This window comes from Theropithecus gelada, chromosome 7b (assembly GCF_003255815.1).
Source record: "Theropithecus gelada isolate Dixy chromosome 7b, Tgel_1.0, whole genome shotgun sequence".
NCBI classification, from domain to species: domain Eukaryota; kingdom Metazoa; phylum Chordata; class Mammalia; order Primates; family Cercopithecidae; genus Theropithecus; species Theropithecus gelada.
In genome coordinates this window covers 106,756,170-106,778,253 of record NC_037675.1, presented here as the reverse complement: position 1 = coordinate 106,778,253, position 22,084 = coordinate 106,756,170, and the positions used below count along the sequence as shown (strand labels likewise).

The 22,084-nt window shown below is 58.7% G+C and overlaps 1 protein-coding gene across 5 annotated transcripts in view; it reads left to right on the top strand.

Moving 5' to 3' along the window:
• Nucleotides 1-19,660, top strand: part of BRF1 (BRF1, RNA polymerase III transcription initiation factor subunit) — a 101,475-nt gene extending 81,815 nt beyond the window's left edge. For all 5 annotated transcript variants that reach the window (XM_025392072.1, XM_025392070.1, XM_025392071.1 and 2 more), the window contains 10 exons: nt 311-350; nt 440-532; nt 6,037-6,303; nt 7,996-8,057; nt 8,897-8,978; nt 9,076-9,131; nt 10,906-11,162; nt 16,745-16,796; nt 17,631-17,802; nt 18,341-19,660. In XM_025392072.1, the coding sequence (XP_025247857.1) occupies nt 311-350; nt 440-532; nt 6,037-6,303; nt 7,996-8,057; nt 8,897-8,978; nt 9,076-9,131; nt 10,906-11,162; nt 16,745-16,796; nt 17,631-17,802; nt 18,341-18,378 (1,119 nt within the window). In that variant the 3' untranslated portion in view covers nt 18,379-19,660. The remainder of the gene's footprint in view (nt 1-310; nt 351-439; nt 533-6,036; nt 6,304-7,995; nt 8,058-8,896; nt 8,979-9,075; nt 9,132-10,905; nt 11,163-16,744; nt 16,797-17,630; nt 17,803-18,340) is intronic.
• The last annotated feature ends 2,424 nt before the right edge of the window (nt 19,661-22,084 follow it).

Genomic DNA, 22,084 nt, shown 5'->3' with positions numbered 1-22,084 from the left:
GTAGTGCCAGCCTTGGCGTCTGTCTGTGCTGGGCTTGTCAGCCTTGCAGGGAAGCTGCACACCCATAGCCTCATAGCCGCTCTTCAGTGCTGTAACCAGCCAGAGCCCGAGGCTCCAGGACACACCTCGCACAGACTCTGGGAAGTGCCATATCTTCCTGTAGGGGACACAGACCCATAGCTCCACCTCCACCGCTGCGTACCTCTAAGTTCCAGTGGCCTGTGGTCCCTGGGGCCCACGGGGCACCCCGGAGGCCGCACTGTGTACCCAGGCCTCCCTTCACGAAGCCTCTCGCCCTGTTCCCTTTCAGCTTGAACAAGTCCTGTCAAAAAAACTGGAGGAGGTTGAAGGTAACCAACTGATCTTCCCACACAATGCTTCTGTTTTGTTGGGAAAATTGATTTTGTGCTGACTTTTTGCTTTTAACTTACGACTTTAGGTGAAATATCCAGTTACCAGGATGCAATTGAGATTGAACTAGAAAACAGCCGGCCAAAGGCCAAGGGGGGCCTGGCCAGCCTGGCGAAAGATGGTGAGTCCAGCCCTGGCCTCAGAACTCGAGACCTGTCTGTGTGCCCCTTGCCGGCACCTTTCCCACCAGCTGACCTTTGACCTTGTCCTTCCTGTCACTCTTCCTGGGCCCTCTGGTCTATGTGCACAGCCCTGGGGTTGAGGCTGCCTCCCCCCATGACCTTCCTTCCTCCTCAGACACTCAGGCTGCACGCTGGGCTGTGGCACTCCAGCTGTTGGTACAGATTGCCCCCACCTCATCCCCTCCCTGCAGAGGCTCCTGTGAGGTGTGCATTGGTTTGATCCAGAAAGGTGGGACAACTCAAAGCAGTGGGCGGTGCTTATAGGTCGCAGGTGGAGTCAAAGGTTTTGTGATTGGCAATTGGTTGAAAGAGTTAAGTTATTATCTAAAGACCCGGAATCAACAGAAAGAAGTGTCTAGATTAAGGTAAGAGAGTTGTGGAGACCAAGGTGCTTGTTACATAGATGAAGTCTTGTAGGTGGCCACCCTTAGAGGCAATAAATGGAAAGGTTTCCTTTTTTTTTTCTGGAGTCAGAGTCTCCCTCTTTGACCCAGACTGGAGTGTAATGGTGCGATCTTGGCTCACTGCAACTGCCACCTCCCAGGTTCAAGTGACTCGAGCCTCAGCCTCCCAAGTAGCTGGGACTACAGGCACCCGCCACCACGCCCTGGTAATTTTTGTATTTTTATTAGAGACAGGGTTCTACCATGATGGTCAGGCTGGCCTTGAACTCCTGACCTCAGGTGATCTGCCTGCCTCGGCCTCCCAAAGTGTTGGGATTATAGGAATGAGCCACTGTCCCTGGACAAATGTTTCCTATTCAGACCTTTTTTGTTTGTTTGTTTTTGAGACAGAGTCTCTCCCTGTCGCCTGGGCTGGAGTGCAGTGGCACAATCTCAGCTCACTGCAACCTCCACCTGATGGGTTCACGCGATTATGCTGCCTCAGCCTCCCAAGTAGCTGGGAGTACAGGCACACACCACCACACCTGGCTAATTTTTTGCATTTTTAGTAGAGATGGGTTTCACTGTGTTGGCCAGGCTGGTCTCGGAACTCCTGACCTCGTGATTTGCCCACCTCGGCCTCCCAAAATGCTAGGATTACAGGCGTAAGCCACTGCTCCTGGCCCCTATTCAGATCTTTAAAATATGCTAGTCTCAGCAAATCTCTTCAGGATCAGAAAAAGACCTGGAAAGGGAAGGGGATTCTCTACAGAATGTAAGTTTCCTGCCAGGTGCGGTGGCTCACGCCTCTAATCCCAGCACTTTGGGAGGCTAAGGCGGGCGGATCACAAGGTCAAGAAATTGAGACCATCTTAGCCAACATAGTGAAACCCCGTCTCTACTAAAAATACAAAAATTAGCCGGGCGTGGTGGCACACGCCTGTAGTCCCAGCTACTTGGGAGGCTGAGGCAGGAGAATCGCTTGAACCCAGGAGGCAGAGGTTGCAGTGAGCTGAGATTGCACCACTGTACTCCAGCCTGGGCGACAGAGTGAGACTCCATCTCAAAAAAAAAAAAAAAGAAAAAAAAAGAATGTGAGTTTCCACTGCAAAAGACAGCTTTGCAGAGCCATTTCAAAATATGTCAAAGATATTTTGGGGTAAAGTATTTTGATTTCTTTCAGGGCCTGCTACCTGTCATTGATGCTATACTAGAGTCAGGTTGGAATTTGGTATCTGTTGCTACAAGGTCTGTTTGGCCAATCATCGGATCTCTGTTTGGATGTTAATGCTGATGAGCTGCTCCTGAACTCCAAAGGGAGGGGGTGTAAGAGGGTATAATGAGGCATGTCTGACCCCGCCCCCGCTTCCCATCGTGGTCTGAACTAGTTTTTCAGGTTTCTTTGAAATCTCTTTGGTCAAGAGAAGGGATCCATTTGGTTGGTGTGGGGCTTAGAATTTTATTTTTGATTAGTATTCTGTACTGTGTTTTTTCACTTGGGGGTAGTAGGAGCCACAAGGGGGCCTGAGGTGGGGAGGCTGTTGCAGGAACCCGGGGTGAGAGACCTGGCCCAGCCTGGTCAAACTCTGGGGGTACTTTTGGGGCAGAGCCAACAGTCTGGGGAATGTGCACGTCCAGGGAATGTGGCAGCTGGAGCCCCCAAGGCTCCTGGCACCTGCGGCCTGGGCCCACTTGCCCGGGGAGGGGTTTCTAAGAGGCTGCACTGTCCAGAGGTCATTACCCACTGATGTCTGCTCTCCGGGGATCAGGTGCTTTCCCCCAAGGAGCCATTCCTCACCATGGGGACCCCTCCAGGACTCAGTGCTAGCCAGGAATTTTATTTTGGAACACATTGAGAAGAAAGTAATCTAAGACTTAGAGTGGGTCAAGCATAGTGGTCCATGCCTGTAATCGTAGCACTTTGGGAGGCGAATACAGGAGGATTGCTTGAGTGGAGTTCAAGACCAGCCTGGTCAGCACAGTAAGACCCCATCTCTACAAAAAATTAAAAAATTAGCTGGGTGTGGGAGTGCGCGCCTGTAGTCCCAGCTGCTCGGGAGGCTGAGGCCGGAGGATCACTTGAGCCCAGGAGTTCGATGTGCAGTGAGCTATGATTGCACCACTATATTCCAGCCTGGGCAGCAGAGCCAGACCCTGTCGCCAGTACACACACACACGCAAAATCTAGGGTGGGATGTTTTAAGATGAGTTTTGCCAACCTTAAAGGAAGAAGCAGAGGCAAAATTAATCTACAGAATTTATTTGGGTCAAGCCTGAGGATTGCAGCCAGAGAGGACACATCTCATTGCCCTGAATATACACTCTGGTGAGCAGCGGTTACACGTGGACTTTCTCTTTTTTTGGAGACGGAGGCTTACTCTGTCACCCAGGCTGGAGTACAGTGGCATAATCTCAGCTCACTGCAACCTCCACCCTCTAGTTTCAAGCAATTCTCCTGCCTCATCCTCCCGAGTAGCTGGGACTACAGGCATGCGCCACCACACCCAGCTAATTTTTGTATTTTTTGTAGAAACGGGGTTTTGCCACGTTGGCCAGGCTGGTCTCCAACTCCTGACCTCAAGTGATCTGCCCACTTTGGCCTCCCAAAGTATGGGATTACAGGAGTGAGCCATCATGCCCAGCCACAGATGGATTTTTAAAGGCAAAAAGGGACAGTGATTAGATGGATACAAAGTTGTTTGTCAGGAATTCTCATTGGCTTACAATAATAACATTTATTCGTGATTAGCTGTACATCGTTAAGCTATTGGTTGCGGCATTCTTAGGTTAGTTTAGAGCTACTTGTGGCAACAGCAGGCAGTTTCAGGAAGTGAACACCTAGCTCAAGGGGGAGGATTCACACTCCTCCCATGAAAGTTGTTTTCTGTCTTTTAAATTCACCATTGGGTGATTTTTAACAGCTTTATTGCGGTGTAATTGCCTTATGACAAACTGCTCATGTTTAAAATGCGCCGTTTAATTTCTGAACTTTGACGTCTGCACACACCTGTCAAGCCATAGCGACAACCAGGAAAACCCACAGATTTGTGGCTCCTGCGGGGTCCACAGGCCCTTAGTCAGCGCCCCCCCTCCTGCCCCAGGCCCCCAGTGAGCTACTTTTTGTCACTATAAATTAGTTGTATTCTGTAGAATTCCGTACGAGTAGGATCACGTAGTATATGTTTTTCTCTTTAGCTTTTTTCACAGTGTGATTATGTTGAGTCCATCAATGGTTTGTTCTTTTCTGCTGTGGTGTGGAGTCGGTAGTCCTTCAACATGCTGAGGTGTGTAGCCATTCATCTGTTGGGGTACATTGCACATTCGGGGCTGTTTTAGATGCACTCCTGAACCCTGGTGTACAAGTCCTTGTGTGGACGTTGATTTCCTTTTGGGTCAGCTGCTGAGGAGTGAAATTGCTGGGTTATGTGAAAGGCAAGTGTGTCTGTCTTTTTTTGTTGTTTTTGAGACAGGGTCTTATTCTGTCACCGAGGCTGGAGTGCAGTAGTTCGATCATAGCTCACCGCAGTGTCAACCTCCTGGGCTCAAGCAACTCCCCCATATCAGCCTCCCAAGTAGCTGGGACTGCAGGCAGGCACCGCCACACCCAGCTAAGTTTTCATTTTTTCATAGAGACAGGATCTTGCTATGTTGCCCAGGCTGGTCTGGAACTCCTGGGCTCAAGTGGGCGGCCACGACCTGTCTGTCTTTTTTTTTTTTTTTTTTTTTTTTTTTTTTTTTTTGAGACGGAGTCTCGCTCTGTCGCCCAGGCTGGAGTGCAGTGGCCGGATCTCAGCTCACTGCAAGCTCCGCCTCCCGGGTTCACGCCATTCTCCTGCCTCAGCCTCCCGAGTAGCTGGGACTACAGGCGCCCGCCACCTCGCCCGGCTAGTTTTTTGTATTTTTTAGTGGAGATGGGGTTTCACCATGTTAGCCCATGTTGGGATGGTTTCGATCTCCTGACCTCGTGATCCGCCCGTCTCGGCCTCCCAAAGTGCTGGGATTACAGGCTTGAGCCACCGCGCCCGGCCCTGTCTGTCTTTAAGAAATGATCAGGTTGTCGGCTGGACGTGGTGACTCACACCTGTAATCCCAGCACTTTGGGAGGCCAAGGTGGGTGGATCACGAGGTCAGGAGATCGAGACCATCCTGGCTAACACAGTGAAACCCTGTCTCTACTAAAAATACAAAAAAAAATTAGCTGGGTATGGGGGCAGACGCCTGTAGTCCCAGCTACTCGGGAGGCTAAGGCAGGAGAATGGCATGAGCCCAGGAGGTGGAGCTTGCAGTGAGTGGAGATTGCACCACTGCACTCCAACCTGGGCGACAGAATGAGACTCCGTCTCAAAATAAAAAAGGAAAAAGAAATGATCAGGTTGTCTCCAAAGGGGTGTCACCATGCGTGGAAGCCCAAGGGAGTATGTTCCTCCTGCCTGGGAGGCATGGCCCGGTTTTCTTTTCAGGGCTAGACGTTCTGAGCTGTGAAGGAGTAGCTGGTGGTGGTTTCATCTGCATTTCCTTCAGGACTGGAGGAGGTCTTTGTATGTGTTTGTTTACCACCCATATGTCATATTCGTGGGAGCCTTTGTTCAGATCTTTTTTCTATTTTTTTAATTGGGTTGTGTTTTCTAGATTTAAGTCCTTTACCAGTTGTGAGATTTGCAGATAAGCCTGTGGGCCGTCTTCATTGTCTTAATGATGTCTTTCAAAGGGCAGTTCTTAACTGTTTGGAAACCCGTTTTATCAGTGTTTTATGGATTCTGCTTTTAGAGCCATTAGAAATGTTTGCCTTATCCAAGGTCAGACTTTTTCTTTTATGTTTTGGTCTGAGATGTCTGTACTTTAACTCCCCCCAGGTCTGTGATCTGCTTTGAGCTAACTTCTGCGTGCAGTGCGAGGTGTGGCCTGAGGCTTGTTCTTTGGCACGTGGCCGCCAGGCACCGTGCAGCGACAGCCTTTCTCTGGGTTACCTGACAGCTTGGTAGCATTGTTTTTTGTCACAAAAGTGGGCGCCCTGGCCCTCTGCCTGGTTAACAGGTGGTGTGTGGATTGTGTACCCCTAGGCTCCGCTGAGGACACCGCGTCCAGCTTGTGTGGCGAGGAGGACACGGAGGATGAGGAGCTGGAGGCCGCGGCCAGCCACCTGAACAAGGACTTATACCGGGAACTCCTTGGTGGCACCCCCGGCAGCTCGGAAGCAACAGGAAACCCCGAGTGGGGCGGCAGACCTCCGGCCCTTGGGTCCCTGCTGGACCCCCTCCCCACTGCGGCCAGCCTGGGCATCTCAGATTCGATCCGTGAATGCATCTCCTCTCAGTGCAGCGACCCCAGTGAGTTCTGATGGAGCCCTGGAGGGTGGCTGAGGTCATCAGGAGAGCTTTCCGACGTGTCCCTCTCACAGGGAGAGCTGGATGCTGCCATCCTTTGTCGGGAGGTGTGGTGTTTTCGAGCGGTGGGCTTGGGTGGGGGCACCACCAGTCCCCCCAGTGGGGCTGTGTGGGCATCAGTGGTCCTGGTGTGAAGAACTGGGTGTGTGCCGATGCCAGAATGCGGTGGGTCTCGTCACCCTCACTGGGACCGCCTGCAGGCCACAGGGGCCATGGAGAACAGAGCCCACAAGTTGCATCCAGGAGTCCCACGGGGCAGCTCCACACCTCATCTGCTTGTCCAACATGGTTGGGGAGCATCATTTGCTGAGCTTGGTCATGGCAACGACGAGGCACCCCTGTCCCATAGTGCCCAGGCCAGACCACCATGCCCGTCATGCCCCCTCCACCCTGCCCATTTGGCTGGGAGCTCTAGGAAAAAGGTGGGTCCCATCCCCCATCCCTGCCAGGACAGGCTTCCCTGGCTGAAAGCCTGGACCTTCCTGCATCGCTTCACCCTCAGGCCCTGCCTCCCGTCGGGCACCAGGGCCTGGCCTCTGTTGAGGAGCCAGGCAAATATTTATCGAGTGACCTCTGGGCTGGGGGTGGAGACAGTCCTGATGGCTGGGGCTGCTTTGTGGGTGGAACCCAGGCGGGTCACACAGAGCAACAGGCAGAGGGGACGTGCACAGGCTCCCGGGGCAGCCGGCGGCACAGTGACCCTGAGCAGAAAGGGCCATTCTGGCTGAGGAAGGGCCATGGGGGGCCTTGAGGGCTGCCTGTTTGAGTGCTGAGAGGAGCCCTCTCAGGCCTCAGCCATGAACAGCGTGGCAGGAGAGCACCCCAGACAGTCCAGCCCTGTGCTGGAGTTGAGTTGGCAGCATGGGGCAGGCAGCTATGGTGTGGGGCTGTGGCAAGGAGAGGCTGTCCCAATTCCAGGCTGTGCAGATGCTGCCTGGACCACGTGGGGCTGGGCAGGGGTGACAGGCAGGTTTTGGGGTGTCCTGAGCGTGATCATGGAAGGCTCCCTTGGGCCTGGACTCTGGAATTATTTCTATTCCCTCATTTCTATCCCCAGACCTATGGGCTCAGTGATAGGGAGCTGGCGCCCCCCAGCGCAGACCCCTGTCTCACTCCGTGGCCTGGGCTTTCCTTCCTGCCCAGCTTCCGTGCCCTCCCTCGGTCTTTGGGGCCAGACAGCCTCTGTCTCCCAATCTTTTTTTTTTTTTTTTTTGAGACGGCGTCTCGCACTGTGTCACCCAGGCTGGAGTGCAGTGGCGCGATCTCGGCTCACTGCAAGCTCCGCCTCCCNCCCGCCTTGGCCTCCCAAAGTGCTGGGATTACAGGCTTGAGCCACCGCGCCCGGCCCTCCCAATCTTAAAAAGTTGCTTTCTTACAAAAAGCACAGGAGTGCTGGGATTTTCCATCGTAGCTTGAGTTTGGTGTCCTGCTGTCTTCACTTAGCATCCTTAGCTAAGCATTTAAAGAGACGTGGCCATGTGGGGAAACAGGGCGTGACCCCCTGGTGCAGAGGAGGGGATGGGGTTCTAGAAGACCCTTAGCCCAGACTCAGGGTCCTGAGCCAGCCCAGGTGGTGGCCGCGCTCCCGTCCTCAGAGCTGGTGCTGAGTGATGCTGATGCTGCGCTTCCCTCCAGAAGATGCTTCGGGAGACGGCGAGCTGGACCTCAGTGGCATTGACGACCTGGAGATTGACAGGGTGAGTGGCAGCACCCCTTCCCAGGAGGGGCCAGGCTTGGGAGGGCACTGCAGCCCAAGGAGCCCTGAGTGGCCAGGCAGGGTTGGCCATCTCCCCTGCCCAGTGCCCACCCCACTGGGTGAAGTGGGCTCCTGGCCTTCTAGCCACTGTTCCCAGGACCTACCCCCAGACTCTCCTGTCCAGTGTTGGCTCCAGGGCGGCCTGTCGGGAGGCCCCCAGCTTTGCACCTGGCCCTTGTGGCCCTCTGGGCATGTAGCCTGTGGCAAGCACAGATCGCACAAGTGGCACCAGGGTCAGCCCATCGAGGGGGTCTCCAGACACAAGAGGGTACCCACTGACTCTACATGCACTGTGTGCCCCCAAACTCCAGGGGTTCCAGCCATTGGGACCAACTCTTTGCAGTTTATCTCAACATACTTGCCCTCTGTCAGGCAGGAAGTCTTCTTCCCTGATTTCATGGCCACGTGGTGCCTCAGACCCCTCCAGCCTGGCCCATCTGTTCCTGAGTGGGTGGCTCTCACCCTCACTTGGTCCCTTTGTGGGGACCTGTAGCCTGCACTCTGGCTGGCCAGGGTCCTGGTGTCGGCGGGGCCTGCAAGCTGCCCTAGAGGGTCTCACAAGTGTGGCCTGCTTGGTTGGCCTTGGGACAGGCAGAGGTGCAGCAGGTCCCCAACTCACCCCGAGCGGGGAGACATCAGCCCAGGCTCCGCACTAAATAGAGGCTGGCCCTGGTTCCCCTTCCTCTAACGGGGGAAATACTTCCCGCTGGTCAGCACGACCTTAGCACGCCCTGATGCGCGAAGGCTAAAAGCCAGCCCCACTTCCCTGTGCTCGCCCAGTACATCCTGAATGAGTCGGAAGCCCGCGTGAAGGCCGAGCTGTGGATGAGGGAGAACGCCGAGTACCTGCGGGAACAGAGGGGTAAGCACCACCTGCCCGCACTCACACGCAGGACGCGCAGCCCGCAGGCCTGGGGCGTGGGCCCTCAGTGACACCGGCCCCTTTTCTGAACTTTTAGAAAAAGAAGCAAGAATAGCCAAAGAGAAGGAGCTTGGCATCTACAAGGAGCACAAGGTGGGCGCCTGTGACGCCGGGCCTGGCCTTCTCGGGGGTGTCCAGGTTACAGGGGGGCAAATGTCTCTGGAATGTCCCTTCCCCGTGTGACCCAGGGTAGGCAGCTGGAGGCTGTGTGCTCTGGACCCCAGACCCATGTCCCTAACCCCCAGGTCCTGCCCCATGCTGGCCACAGGCGCCCAGTCATTGGCTTCACCTTGGAGGGCGTGTGCTCAGCCTTGGAGTGACCCTCTGGACACGGCACCAGGGCAGACTGTGTCGGGCCTCGGGGCTGGATGCTGGGGTTCCTGCCTGTGTAACCGGCGTTTGCTCTTCTAATGACCTGGGAGGTCCGACTCTAATGCCTCCCTGCCTTGTGGTCGTCGTGGTGACCTGGCTCAGCTGGCTCACTCCAGGGGGAACGTGCCTTCAGTCTCATGGTGTCGTCATGGTGACCTGGCTCAGCTGGCTCACTCCAGGGGCAACATGCCTTCAGTCTCATGGTGCAGTCAGCAGTGGTTGAGCCTCTGAGTGACTGAGCAGGAGAAAACACAGGGAGCCAGTTCCCTGCCGGCGAGACTGGGGTCCCTCGGACCAAGCTGTGGGTGTCTGGGAGGGCGGATGTGAGGCCTACCCACTCAGGAGGACCCGGGGAGTGTGTGGTCAGGGAGTTAGGAACCTAGGCACTCCACCCCACCCAACAGCACGTCCCAGGCCTTGCTGGGCCACGTGGGAAGGTTGTCATGCAGGGAGGGCAGCAGGGGTGGTGCAGGCTGATTGCCCTGAAGTGGTCTGTGGCTCCAGCTCCTAGAATGAGATCCAGGGTCTTCGGGCAGCTGGGGCCTTTGATCTGGGCCACAGTGCTGGGATGGATTGTCTGTCTTTGACTTGGGCGGCGGTGCTGGGACGGATTGTCTGTCTTTGACCTGGGCCACAGTGCTGGGACAGATTGTCTGTCTTTGGCCTGGGCCGCGCTGGGACGGATTGTCTGTCTTTGGCCTGGGCCGCGGTGCTGGGACAGATTGTCTGTCTTTGACTTGGGCCGCGGTGCTGGGACGGATTGTCTGTCTTTTTTTTTTTTTTTTTTTTTTTTGAGACGGATTCTCGCTCTGTCACCCAGGCTGGAGTGCAGTGGCGTGATCTCGGCTCACTGCAAGCTCCGCCTCCCAGGTTTACGCCATTCTCCTGCCTCAGCCTCCTGAGTAGCTGGGGCTACAGGCGCCACCACCTCGCCCGGCTAGTTTTTTTGTATTTTTTTGTTTAGTAGAGATAGGGTTTCACCATGTTAGCCAGGATGGTCTCGATCTCCTGACCTTGTGATCCGCCCGCCTCGGCCTCCCAAAGTACTGGGATTACAGGCGTGAGCCACCGTGCCTGGCCATTGCCTGTCTTTGGCTTAGGCTGCGGTGCTGGGACGGATTGTCTGTCTTCACTGAGTAGCCTCTCTGCTGTGGCCCTCACAGTGTAGCAGCTCGTCGCCCTGCCGTGTGCATGTGGCCCTGCCTGTGTGGGACCCAGGGGCAGCTCATTTCCCTGCCATGTGCATGTGGCACATTTGCTGCTGTTGCTGTCTGGAGGCCCTGCCAGCACCCATGCCAGCCCACGTGCCCCACTCACCTGGGAGGGCAGGATTTGACGTGGGCAGGCCCAGAGAGCGCCAGGCTGGCCCACGTTCTGGGAGGAGGAGGCAGGAGCAGCCCTCTGAGGGCCTGCACTCCTGGCCTCACATGGAGCCCTGGTGGTCAAGTGCAGTGGGCGTGACTCACGGGAGGCATTCTTGCATGTTTCCGTCAAGCCCAAGAAGTCTTGCAAGCGACGGGAGCCAATTCAGGCCAGTACCGCCAGGGAGGCCATCGAGAAGATGCTGGAGCAGAAGAAGATCTCCAGCAAGATCAACTACAGCGTGCTCCGGGGCCTCAGCAGCGCCGGCGGGGGCAGCCCGCACAGGGAGGATGCGCAGCCCGAGCATAGCACCAGTGCCAGGAAGCTGTCACGAAGGAGAACGCCGGCCAGCAGAAGTGGGGCTGACCCTGTGACCAGTGTGGGGAAAAGGTACCATCCTGTCCTGCGTGGCTGGGTTAGGGCAGGAGCCCAGGGCAGGCAGAGGCCCATGGCTTCAGGTCCTGGAGCTGCCAGGGGCCAGCCGGGGCCACAGAAGTGCCTGGAGTGGCATTTGCCACCTGCATGCTGGGGACCGGTGGGCTGTCTCCGGTGCATTGATGGTGTCTTGGCTCTCCTTGGTCTGGCGGGCTGTGACCTGATGAGCGGTGCAGGCTGTCAGAGGGGTCCTGCAGCCTAGGCTCTGTTTTGTCCCAAGGAGGGGATGGGACACTCAGTGAGGTCGGCCCCTTCTCCAGCCTGGGTTCAGGAAGACGAGCCTCCAGCCCTGCCGCCCTGTGCCTGCTCTGTGCACCCAGGCTGCATTGCTGTCTCTGCCGAGGTGGTGGGTGAGAGCAGCGCACCGCTGAGGAAGGAGGATGTGGGTGGAGAATGTGGCTGAGGGACTGTCAAAGGGGGGATGTGCTGGCTTCAGCGCACAGGGTCACGAGGCTCTGCCGCTCCATGCAGGGCCGCCTTGGAGTGGTTCAGCCTCTGTGCACGGCTTGCCTCTGGGTGGCGGCTGCAGGGTCTCCTGACGAGGCCACGAGCAGCTGGGCTTACCTGCTGCGTCTTTGGGGCCCGCGGCTAGTCCATGTGACCTCCTGGCAGTGGAGATGGGATCGGCAGCTTAGCTTCTGGGTCCATCCTATAGTGGTTCCGACCTTCACTCCACCCCACCGAGTCTCTGGGCTGGGAGCGTCTGCTGGTCCTACTGCTCCTTGGGATCTCTTGTGCTGTCTCCAGCTGCTTCCCCTGTGGGGCAGTGCTGACCCTCGGCAGCCCTGTCAGGGCCTCCTGTTGTTTGCGGTGGTTTCTCCTTTGCCTTTTGAGCTGCTTGGCCTGCCACTCCACCCTGTGAGAGTTGGCTGTGCTATGGGCCTGCCCCGCCCCTGCCCCACGGTGCCCAGGTGCTGCTCTGTGAGGGAGCCTGACCTCCTTGCAGGCTGGTGCTTCTCAGCCGGCATCTCAGCCCCTCAGGAGGGCCGCATGAGCTGTCTCCTCCACATCAGCCATGCAGTGGCCCTCTGGGGATGCATTCCTAGCACAGCTCCTGGCATGTGTAGGAGGTCAGTGGGGCAGAGGTGAAGTCAGGGCAGGTCCATGGCTTGGTTCCCCTGTGCCCAAGCACTCTCAGGTCGGATCTGAGGCCTGAGTCTCAGTGTCCGCTGCCTGCCCAGCCAGTCTCTGTCAGCACTAGCGGGGACGGGGGTCCTGTCCCAGTTGGGTGATTCTGGTGCCTGGTTAGAGTTCACAGCCCCCTCTGTCACATCTGACCAGCTGGCCCAGACAAGGCCTCGGTGTGCATGTGTGTCTCTCTGTGTGTGTATGTGTGTCTGTGTCTCTGTCTGTATACACATAGTACATGCAGTGCGTGTATGCCTGTGTCTGTGTGCATGTGGTGTGTGTGTGCATGCAGTGTGTGCCTGTGTGTGTAGTGTGTGCGTGTGTGTGCCTGTGCAGTGTATGTGTGCATGTGCGTGTATGCCTGTCTATGCATGCAGTGTGTGCATGTGTGCCTGTGTCTGTGTATGCAGAGTGTGTGTGTGTGTGCATATGTGCCTGTGTCTGCAGTGTGTGTGCCCATGTGTGCCTGTGTGTGTATGCATGTGTGTGCCTGTGCCTGTGTATGCAGTGTGTGTGCATGTGCATGTGTGCCTGTGTATGCATGCAGTGTGTGTGCCTGTGTGCATGCAGTGTGTGTGCATGCTTATGTCTGTGTGCATGCAGTGTGTGCGTGTGGCTGTGTGCATGCAATGTGTGTGTGCATGTGCGTGTGTGCCTGTGTGCATGCAGTGTGTGCATGTGTGTGTGCCTGCAGTGTGTGTGCATGTGCTTGTGTGCCTGTGTCTGTGTGCTTGCAGTGTGTGTGTGCGTGTGTGCCTGTGTGCCTGCAGTGCAGTGTGTGTGCATGTGTCTGTGTGCCTGTGTCTGTGTGCCTGCAGTGTGTTTGTGCGTGTGTGTATGCAGTGTGTGGGTGCTTGTCTGTGTGCATGCAGTGTGTGCATGTGCGTGTGTGCCTGTGTCTGTATGCAGGCAGTGCATGTGTGCCTGCCTGTGTGCATGCGTGTGTGCCTGTGTGCATGCAGTGCATGTGTGCCTGTGTGTGTGCCTGTGTCTATGTGCATGCAGTGTGTGCGCATGTGCATGTGTGTCTGTGTCTGCATGCAGTGTGTGTGCGCCTGTGTGCATGCAGCGTGTGCATGTGCGTGTGTGCCTGTGTCTATGCATGCTGTGTGTGCACATGTCCGTGCATGCAGTGCATATGCACACAGTACGTATGTGTTGGTGCACTCAGTACGTGTGTGCGTGCATGTGTACTTGTGTCTGCACACAGTGCATCTGCATGCCTGTGTGTGTGCGCAGTGTGTGCATGTATCTGTGACTGCACACAGTATGTGGGCATGTATGTCTGTGTAAGTTTTTGTGTGCAAGTGCAGATGTGCATGCCTATGTGTGCATGCAGTGTGTGTGCATGCAACACGTGTACCTGTATGTCTACACAGTGTGTGTGCATGTCTGTTTCTGTGTACACATGTGCACGCATGTGTATACACAGTGTGTGTGTTTCTCTGTGTGCATGGGGGGTGTGTGTGTCTTAAATCTCTCGAGTGTGTGCAGTGTGTGTGCGCGTGAGTCTGTGTGCACACAGTGTATGTGCACATACATCTGCGTGTTCATGCACTGCTTTCTGCATTCAAAACCCATCAGTCTTCCCCCGCAAATGGCCATGATCCGATTCGTTAATATTTAGTGTTCTAAGATGGAAGCATGAAGACCTCAGGGCTGGGAATACCTCGGCCCTCCGCACCCCCACCCTGACTCAGGCCTGGGCAGCTCAGGCAGTTCCAGCAGGGCAGGGAAGAGGGGGGTCTACCTGGGGACAGAAGGGCACGTCCCGGTTGCCCTTGCAGCCCATGGGGGCAGCTTTTCACCCACGCTCGGATGAGGAAAAAGGGACTTGGACTGCTTGGAAAGAGGCTGAGGCTCCAACCTGAGGAAGGGAGGTGGGGACAGACCACCGAGGAGGGGCTCAGCTGAGGAGGCACTGCCTCAGCCCAGCGACCACAGCGTCCCTCAGCAGCAGCTGTGCTGCCGTGGGCAGCCCAGGCATGACAGCCCCTCCTTGCTGTGGGGGAACCAGCCTGAGCTGCACCCCCATTCTCTTTGGCTGCCGGTGGCTGCCCAGCCCGTCTCCCTCTGGCCACCTGCCCCTAGTCCCGTGTCGTGACGCGTGCTTCCCCTGATGACAGACACCTGCAGAACCCGAGCTGGGCCATGCAGGGGGGTGGGCAGCTGAGCCACGCAGGGGTGTGGGCAGCCGCTCCCTCCAAGCTTGTGTCCTCCTCACTCTGCGGTCACTGAGGCTGGTGTGACCCTCGGGGTCTTCCTCTAGCCCAGGCAGATCAGTCTGCCGTCATGCCTGAACATCCCCCTCTGGGGACAGGCAGAGGGGCCAACGTGGACCGTGGGCCCCAGCCCCCATATCTGGAAGGGGGGCAAAGGTGGGGCCCACCAGATGAGCTCCCCTCCTGTCTGCTTACAGGCCCCAGGGTCCCCCAAGTTGGGCTGGGACCGGGCTTCAGCCAGTGGGGTCAACACGTGCTGGCGTGGCTGTGAGAGGGAGCAGTCTGAGCCCAGCAGTGGGTTTGTGTGATCGATGGGTGCAGAGCCCCCTCATCCTCAGGCCCCTGGCTGGGGACCCCCCTACAGGCCAAGGCCGTGGCCGAGGTGATGGCAGGTGGGAGCTTGTTCTCCAGGTGCTCTCAGACCCTCCCATGTGGACTGGCTGCCTCAGATTCACACAGGATACTGCAAGGAAGGGGAAGCCCCTGAGGTAGGCCCCCAGCTAGCCCGCAGACCCCGGGAGCCCTTACAGTTCTGCACCCTGCCGGGCTCTGCAGGAGTAGGGAGCTTTTTGGCCCCCTAGGGTGAGGCCTGGCACAGCTGCTTCCTGGTTCTGGAAAAGCTGGATTTGTCTGTCAGAACCTTGGGTCAGTGCAGCAGGACCTTGTGACTTGAATCTCAGCGTGTCCTCAGTGCCAGGTGGGGGAGGAAGGGCATGTCCCTGCAGGAAGTTCACCCTCGTAACAGCGCCATTCTCCCTGTGGCCCCATAGTCCTGCCCGCCAGCATCTGCTCCTCTCTGGCTAAGGCACAGTCTGCTGAAGTCAAAGAAACTACCTCTTCCAGAGGTTGCAGTGGGCCGAGATCACGCTGCTGCACTCTAACCTGGTCACAGAGCAAGATTCCGTCTCAGAAAAAAAAGAAAAAAAGAAACTGCCTCTTCTTGAGCTGGGGGAGGCTCAGGGCCCTCCTCGATGGGGGCCTGCTGGCCTGACTTTCCGGAGCATGAATCTCCTGGGGGCTTAGTCCCACCCGCCAAGATCAGGCCTCCGACCCAGCCGCCGGGCCTGCCTCCTGGAGTGCCAGCCACTTTTGGAGAGACCATAGTGGGGTGTCTCATCGCAGTCAGCCTGCTGGGAAGCTCCGCCGCAGGGCCAGCCGCCATCCCCAGAGGCCCCCGCTCCACTGCACAGTGGGCCTAGGGATGGGGGTGGGGACGGCGGAGCAGCGCCTGCCAGGCTCCAGGAACCAGGCTGGAGGCCTGGCCTGAGGATACAGCCCCACCAGAAGCTCTGGGAGCTCAGGGTCCCACTTCCTCCAGACTACGGAGAGGGCCACATGGGGAGCCTGGGGCCTCAGCCTGGCTCACACCTGCTGTCAGCTTCACCCTGAGCGGAACTCCATGTCTGGGTGTTCTGCTAATGTCCACCTGTCATGGGGTTCCTACCCAGTGTCCCGAGAGTTCATCTCACATGTCACAGCCAGGCAGGGCCCTGCCTCAGGCCCCCTACTGCCTCCCCACACAGTTGTGCCCTGGAGGGAAGGGCTCTGCCCCTGCTGCGTCCTTCCCCACAGGCCCTGAGCCCTCTCATTGCCCGCCTGACAGCCCTGTGTGTCTATGCTGGGGCTTGCGGGGAATGCCTGCATCTTCTCCTGTGGGGTCCCCTGTCTCCCTGGGGGGGACCAGCAGTCTCCAAGAAGACTTGGCATGTGGAAGGCACCTTTGGCCTTTGTGTGTGGCGGGCCAGCGAGCAGGCCCTGTGCAGGGTGTTGTCAGGTGAAGCAGGGATTGCCCTGGGCCTGACAGGGATTGGGGAAGCAGTCTGGGGTCTTCGGGCCTAACAATGTCCCTTCCCCTCCCTCCCCTCCGCCATGAGTGAAGTAGGGCAGCAGGCAGCTGCTTGAGGGCTCAGGCGCTGTTGGAAGAGGAGTGGGCCGGGGAGCGGGGCATCTGCCGCTTTTGTGTTTCTGCGTCAAGTGGTGCACCCTGTTGAGAATGTGAACGGGTTGTGTGTTGAGGTGAGGTGAGCATTGATGGAGCACACAGAGGCTGGACACAGAACCAGACTTCCAGAGGGACCGAGAAACCGTCAGTTAACGCTGGGGAAGTGAAGACAGGCAAAAAGGAACAAGTGGGCAGGCGTTCTGGGAGCCTGGGCTGAGGCCGCCATGCTGTGCTTCCTTTTGCAGGTTGAGGCCTCTGGTGTCTACGCAGCCAGCAAAGAAGGCGGCCACAGGAGAGGTGCGTTTTCCCAGGCAGCCAGGGCAGGGGGACCTTGGGAGGCAGCCCACCCATTTCTTCCTGGGCCCAGATGCTTGGTCTGTGAGCACAGGGAGAGCAGGCCTGACAGAGGCACCTGCCCCTTTGCTCCACACTGGCTTGGCGTGGCCAGAGAATCGAGGCCCGAGGGCGGGGCTCCCGGTTGCTGGAGCAGGAGCGGGCAGGAAGTGGGGACCGTTGTGTGCCTCCTGCTCAGCCCTCGGGCCAAGGGTGAGCAGCCTTGCTGTGGGCCTGGTGCTTGCAGGGAACCTGTATGTAGGAAGCAGGGACTGCCAGGTCACAGGGCCCAGCCCTTCAGGGCTCAGGGGTCTTTTATCTGGACTGTCATTTGTTGGTGACTGGTCTGGCCCAGGAAACCAGGGAGCAGCAGGGAGGGTCCCAGTGCAGCTGAAGGTGCTGGTGGGTTGCGGCCCCAACAGCCTCTCTCTGTGTTCTGGGGGCCAGGCCAGGCCAAGCCAAGCCTCCCGGGGGCGGAGGCCACAGTGACCTCGGCTGAGGCCTACGGTCTGGAAAGGCGTTCTGCGTGCTCCCTGAGCGCTGGGGTGGGGCCCAGTAGGGTACAGGAGCAGGGGCTGGCAGAGGCCTGAGGGTGGCATCTTGATGCTGACACAGCTCACGGTGCAGCCACCAGGAGGCCAGAAGGAGCCAGTGGGCCTGGGAGCCTTGGCCAACCCTGGGACCCGCTGGAGGGACAGGAGTGGCTGAGCATCCTGGGCCCGCCCTAGGGGGTCTGAGGGGTCTGTTGCGAGGAAGTGCTCCCAGCTCTGTGTGTATCTGAGCCCTACTTCGTTCCAGGTTTTGCTCCCAAGCTCTCCCGCCCTCAGAGCTGAGCCTGCCAGGCCCCAGGCAGTCCTGGTGGAGAGCGGGCCTGTGTCGTACCATGCTGATGAGGAGGCTGATGAGGAGGAACCTGACGAGGAGGATGGGGAGCCCTGCGTCAGTGCCCTGCAGATGATGGGCGGCAATGGTGGGTGGGGCCCGACAGCTGGGAGGGGTTCAGGGGAATTAAAGGCATCAGCTACTACCCCTCATGATCCCTGAACTTGGGCCTGTTGGCTTCAAGTTGAATTTCTGTTTCTCCCTGGAAAGAAATTTGAACTAAGACATTTTGTAAATTGGTCATGTCGATTGTGAGGTTGGAGCCAGCCAGGGTCAGAGAGGCTAGGGACGGTGAGGTACCCACCATGAGGGCCGCCCAGCCAGCAGCATGAGGTTCCCGGGTCTGCCCACTACCACGGACCTGCATGCCCAGGGAGGGAGGCTGAGGGAGCCCATGCTGCTCTCAGGTGCCCTCGACGAGGAGCAAGGCCCTGCTCTGGGTGCATGCCAGTCCCAGGAGGTGGAGAGGAGCCCAAGATGGCTCCTGGCGGGGCACGGGGACCACAGCCAGTGGGGCTGGGGCCGGAGTCTCCTGGAGGGGTACCAGGAACAGGGTGGGGCGGGGGGGGCTCTGGGCTCCTGGCTCCCACAGAGACCCTGGGCTTCATGACTGTGCTCTTCTGCAGACTACGGCTGTGACGGCGATGAAGACGATGGCTACTGAAGCGTGGCCTCCAGGCAGGTGGCGTCCTGGCGGGGGGGCCTCACGGGCCTCCTCAGCATCAGATGGGCTTACAGGACCGCAGCAGGCAGGCCCCAGCACCAAGACTCCTGGTGACAGGTGGCACCTGCCCCACAGCCCTGTCCCCTGTGGAACTTGCCATTGGGATTGTGTTTCTATCCAGCAAGGGAAACCGGACCAAGCGTCTGCTTGTGTGTGATCAGATGTGGGCCTGGTGTGCACAGGGCTAGGTCCCGCTGCCTGCCGTCGACTCACCCAAGGACCCTCCAAGGCCGGCAGTGTAGTGTTGCTACTGGAGGGAAACAGGCTTAGGGCAGCCCCACCGCTGGTCCACGTGTGGGAGGGCTGAGTGTGCTGGCCCTGTGACTCAGGACCAGCTCTGGAGTCTCCAGCCGCCCTCCGCACCGTCCCTCCTGAGCGGCGCTCGGCACCAGTGGCCTCCGCCAGAGAGGAAGCTGGAGCCCTGCAGTTGTCTGGCGCAGCCGTGGGAGCTGAGGGTCTGGCACCTGAGAGGCAGCAGCTCTCCCGCGACCACGCTGTCTGAAGGTCCTCTGGCTCCAGCTGTGGCCCTGCATCCAGATACCTGCCTCCTCCAAGTCAGGCACCGCCACCCCTGCATCCTCCAGACCCCCCTCCCACTGCCTGCACCGCCTGGAGCAGCGTGGGGTTCAGACTTCTGCCTCAGGGACACTTGGGTTGTGTCCCTAGGAGCCCTGCGGCTGCCGGCAGGTGAACTGAGTGCCCGACAGCTGAGACCGGCGCCCACCCGCCCTGAGCATAACTAGGCAGTGCGGGTGTGGCCTGCATGGTGTCCTGGTGTTGGGAGTGCCCCGTGGACAGAGCCGGAGGGCAGTGGCGCTCCCTGTCGGAGCTGGATCAGGTCCCCCATCCAGGAGGGAGGGCAGAGGGAGGCCTGAGAGCCTCCCCAGGGCCTGGCCTCTTCATGGGAAGGTCCCAGTACCACCCATAAGGGGGTCTCAGCTCTGGCATGGCTGCCCTGGATGTGGCCAAGGAGGGGGCTTCACCCTGTGTCCCTAGGAGAGGGTGGCCTGGAGGCAGAGCTGTGCCACACTGACCCCCGGAGGCTGCATCCTCCCCATGGAATGGGCTGTTGTCCTGCCCCCACTTGGCCCACAGCAGGCCAGACCCCCCATACCCCCACCCAGAGCTCAGCAGCCAGCCTGGGTCCTGCCAGGGCTTCTCGAAGGTTCGGGGGAAAAATAGATTTAGTAAAGCAGAAAGATCTGTGGTTACTTAACAGAAATCGCCTGAGGCTTGTCTGATTTCGTGTTGCGATCTGTGGCAGCGCCATGTCAGGTGCATCAGGGGCCATGTAGCGCCAGCTGGAGCCAGCCCTTTGTGACCCGACCCGTGTCTCAGGTCAAGAACTGGGGCTGCTGGCTGCACGGCCTGGCCGTGGATATTAGCCCCCGCAACCCAGAGGCTGCCCTGAGTGAGGGGTGTGGGGTCTTTAGGTCCCCCTGACTACTGCAGCAGCTGTGAGTGAGTGTGCATCAGCCTGGGCTGGACGTGGGCTGGGCATGAGTGTGCCACAGGGGACCGGGTGGACAAGCCCCTGCTTGGGCCCCAGCGCAGTGTGGGCACCGGGAGGTGAGTGCTGTGAAGAGAGTGAAGCAGCAGGACCAGTCCACAAGGGCTTCACTGAGGCTGAGGTGACAGGAAGCAGCACCTGGGCCAGGGTGGGCGGGCCTGGGGGCCATAGCTGGCACCCAGAGCCCCCGAGGGAGGTGCAGGTAGGCTGTGGGGCCACAGGGCAGGGGACTTGGAGAGGGTGCTCTTAGAGGAACCCTGAGGACCAGCTGGAGGGGCTCCCGGCCTGGCAGGTGGCCACTGGGGCCGGGCCAGAGATGACAGCCAGGTGGCATGGAGGGGGGGTTTTATTGGAGGTCGAAGAGGGTGGATTTGGGGGGTGAAATGGGTGATACCTGCCACCAGATCTTATTTGAGGAGGAGACCAGATGTGTGGCTGAGGGGCACAGGCGAGGCAGGCAGTGCCCTGTGTGCAGGGATCCAGCCCTCGGCTGGGGTGCAGGGCTGGGGGCAGTGTCTGGCTCTCGTGGTGCTCTTTGCCAGGCTGTGGGGCCCCAGGCGCAGGTGGGCTGCAGCTCTGCAGGAGGGAAGGAACCTCATCCGGGGAGACCTGCTTTGGGGGCAGTTGGGTGTTGGAGGGAGGTTTTCAGGACAGACAGCTCTGGCTGGGCATTTCCACTCGGGAGGCCAGGAAAGAGGGTTTCCACGCTGCGTGTGCAGGAGCAACTGGGCACACAGGTGGTTTAGGATATTGGCTGAAGGGCCTGCCTGAGGCTGGAGGGAGGGGAAGGGTGGAGAGGTGGGTGGGAGGTGAGGGCCGGGGGAAGGGGAGGCCCAGGAGACAGTGGCTGTCCACCCTTTGCGGGGGTCGGGTGGGGCTCGGGGGCTGGGGCGTGGGAGGGAGAGGATGGCTGGGGTGTGGGGCTGAGGGGCATAGGCGGGGCCAGACAGTGACCAGTGTGCCCGAGTCAAGCCCCACAGCAGCTGGTGGGACATCTCTGGGCTGGTGGAGGAAAGACTTCCCAGAGAGGGTGCAGTGTGGAACACAGCGTCCGGGTCCTGGAGCCGTGGGGACCTGTACCACACAGACACTTGGGTGGCCAAGGTGCTGAGGCGCTGTGGCCCAGGAGTAGACAGCCATAGTGGCCAGGCTCCTTTGGGTGCTGGCCTGAACCCTGGGTTTGGGCTTTCCCTGCCACGAGTTTAGAGCTCAAGGGGTACATTCAGGTCTGTATCCCTCGGTCCCGTAAGTGGCTTAGGGGCCACATCTCCCAAGCCAGCGGCTGACAGGCCTGAAGCAGTGCTTGGCCAGCTGTGACCCTGCAGCTGCACGGGGCCTGCCAGCATGCCCAGCAGCAGCTCGGGCACCTTCTGCCTGGGCCCTTCCCAGTGCCAGGACCAGACCATGCTGCAGCCTCAGGGAAGGGGGAGCCCAGCCTTTCAACTCCGCCTCAATGTTCTTAGCCCAGCTTGCTAGCTGTTCCCTTGAATGCTGCCTTCTGGGCTGGGCCTGCCAGGCACGCACACCCCAGCCTTGAGCAGCCCCCGCCGCCGCCTGCTGCCTGCTCAGAGCAGGACCATCCGAGGCTGTTACGAGCTGGCTTAGGGACCTGGTGTTTGGTGGCCACCACCACCCCATGGATACCAGGTTCCAGTTCTGACAGGACTGGAGAACAGCCAGTTGGGGGCTCAGTGGTCCAGGGCTTTGTGAGAGTATGTGTCCACCTTTGGGGGTGCCTGGGAGAAGTGGTTTGCAGAGCTTCATAGAGTGAGGGGGTGGGGCCTCTGGGGCTCAGGGCTGGGTCAGGCCCAAGGCTCCGCCACAGCCAGCCCTGAGCTCCCTTGTCTTGGTCCCACTGTTCTGTGCCTGAACGGTTCCTTCTTTGCAGCCCATAGAGCTGGGGGTGGGGAGAGTCCCCTGGAGGGATCCCCTTAAGCCACAGAGTTGGTGGGTGGGGCACAAGATCTGACCTTTCCCCTCCTCTGGGCTCCTTGCCAAGTCCTTAGGGATGTCTGCCCTGTGACCTCACTCCCTGACCCAGAGAACAAGCTGGGCCATGCCCCACACCCCGTACCCCAAGTGCAGCGGGGCTGCCATGCCCCACACCCCGTACCCCAACTGCAGCGGGGCTGCCAT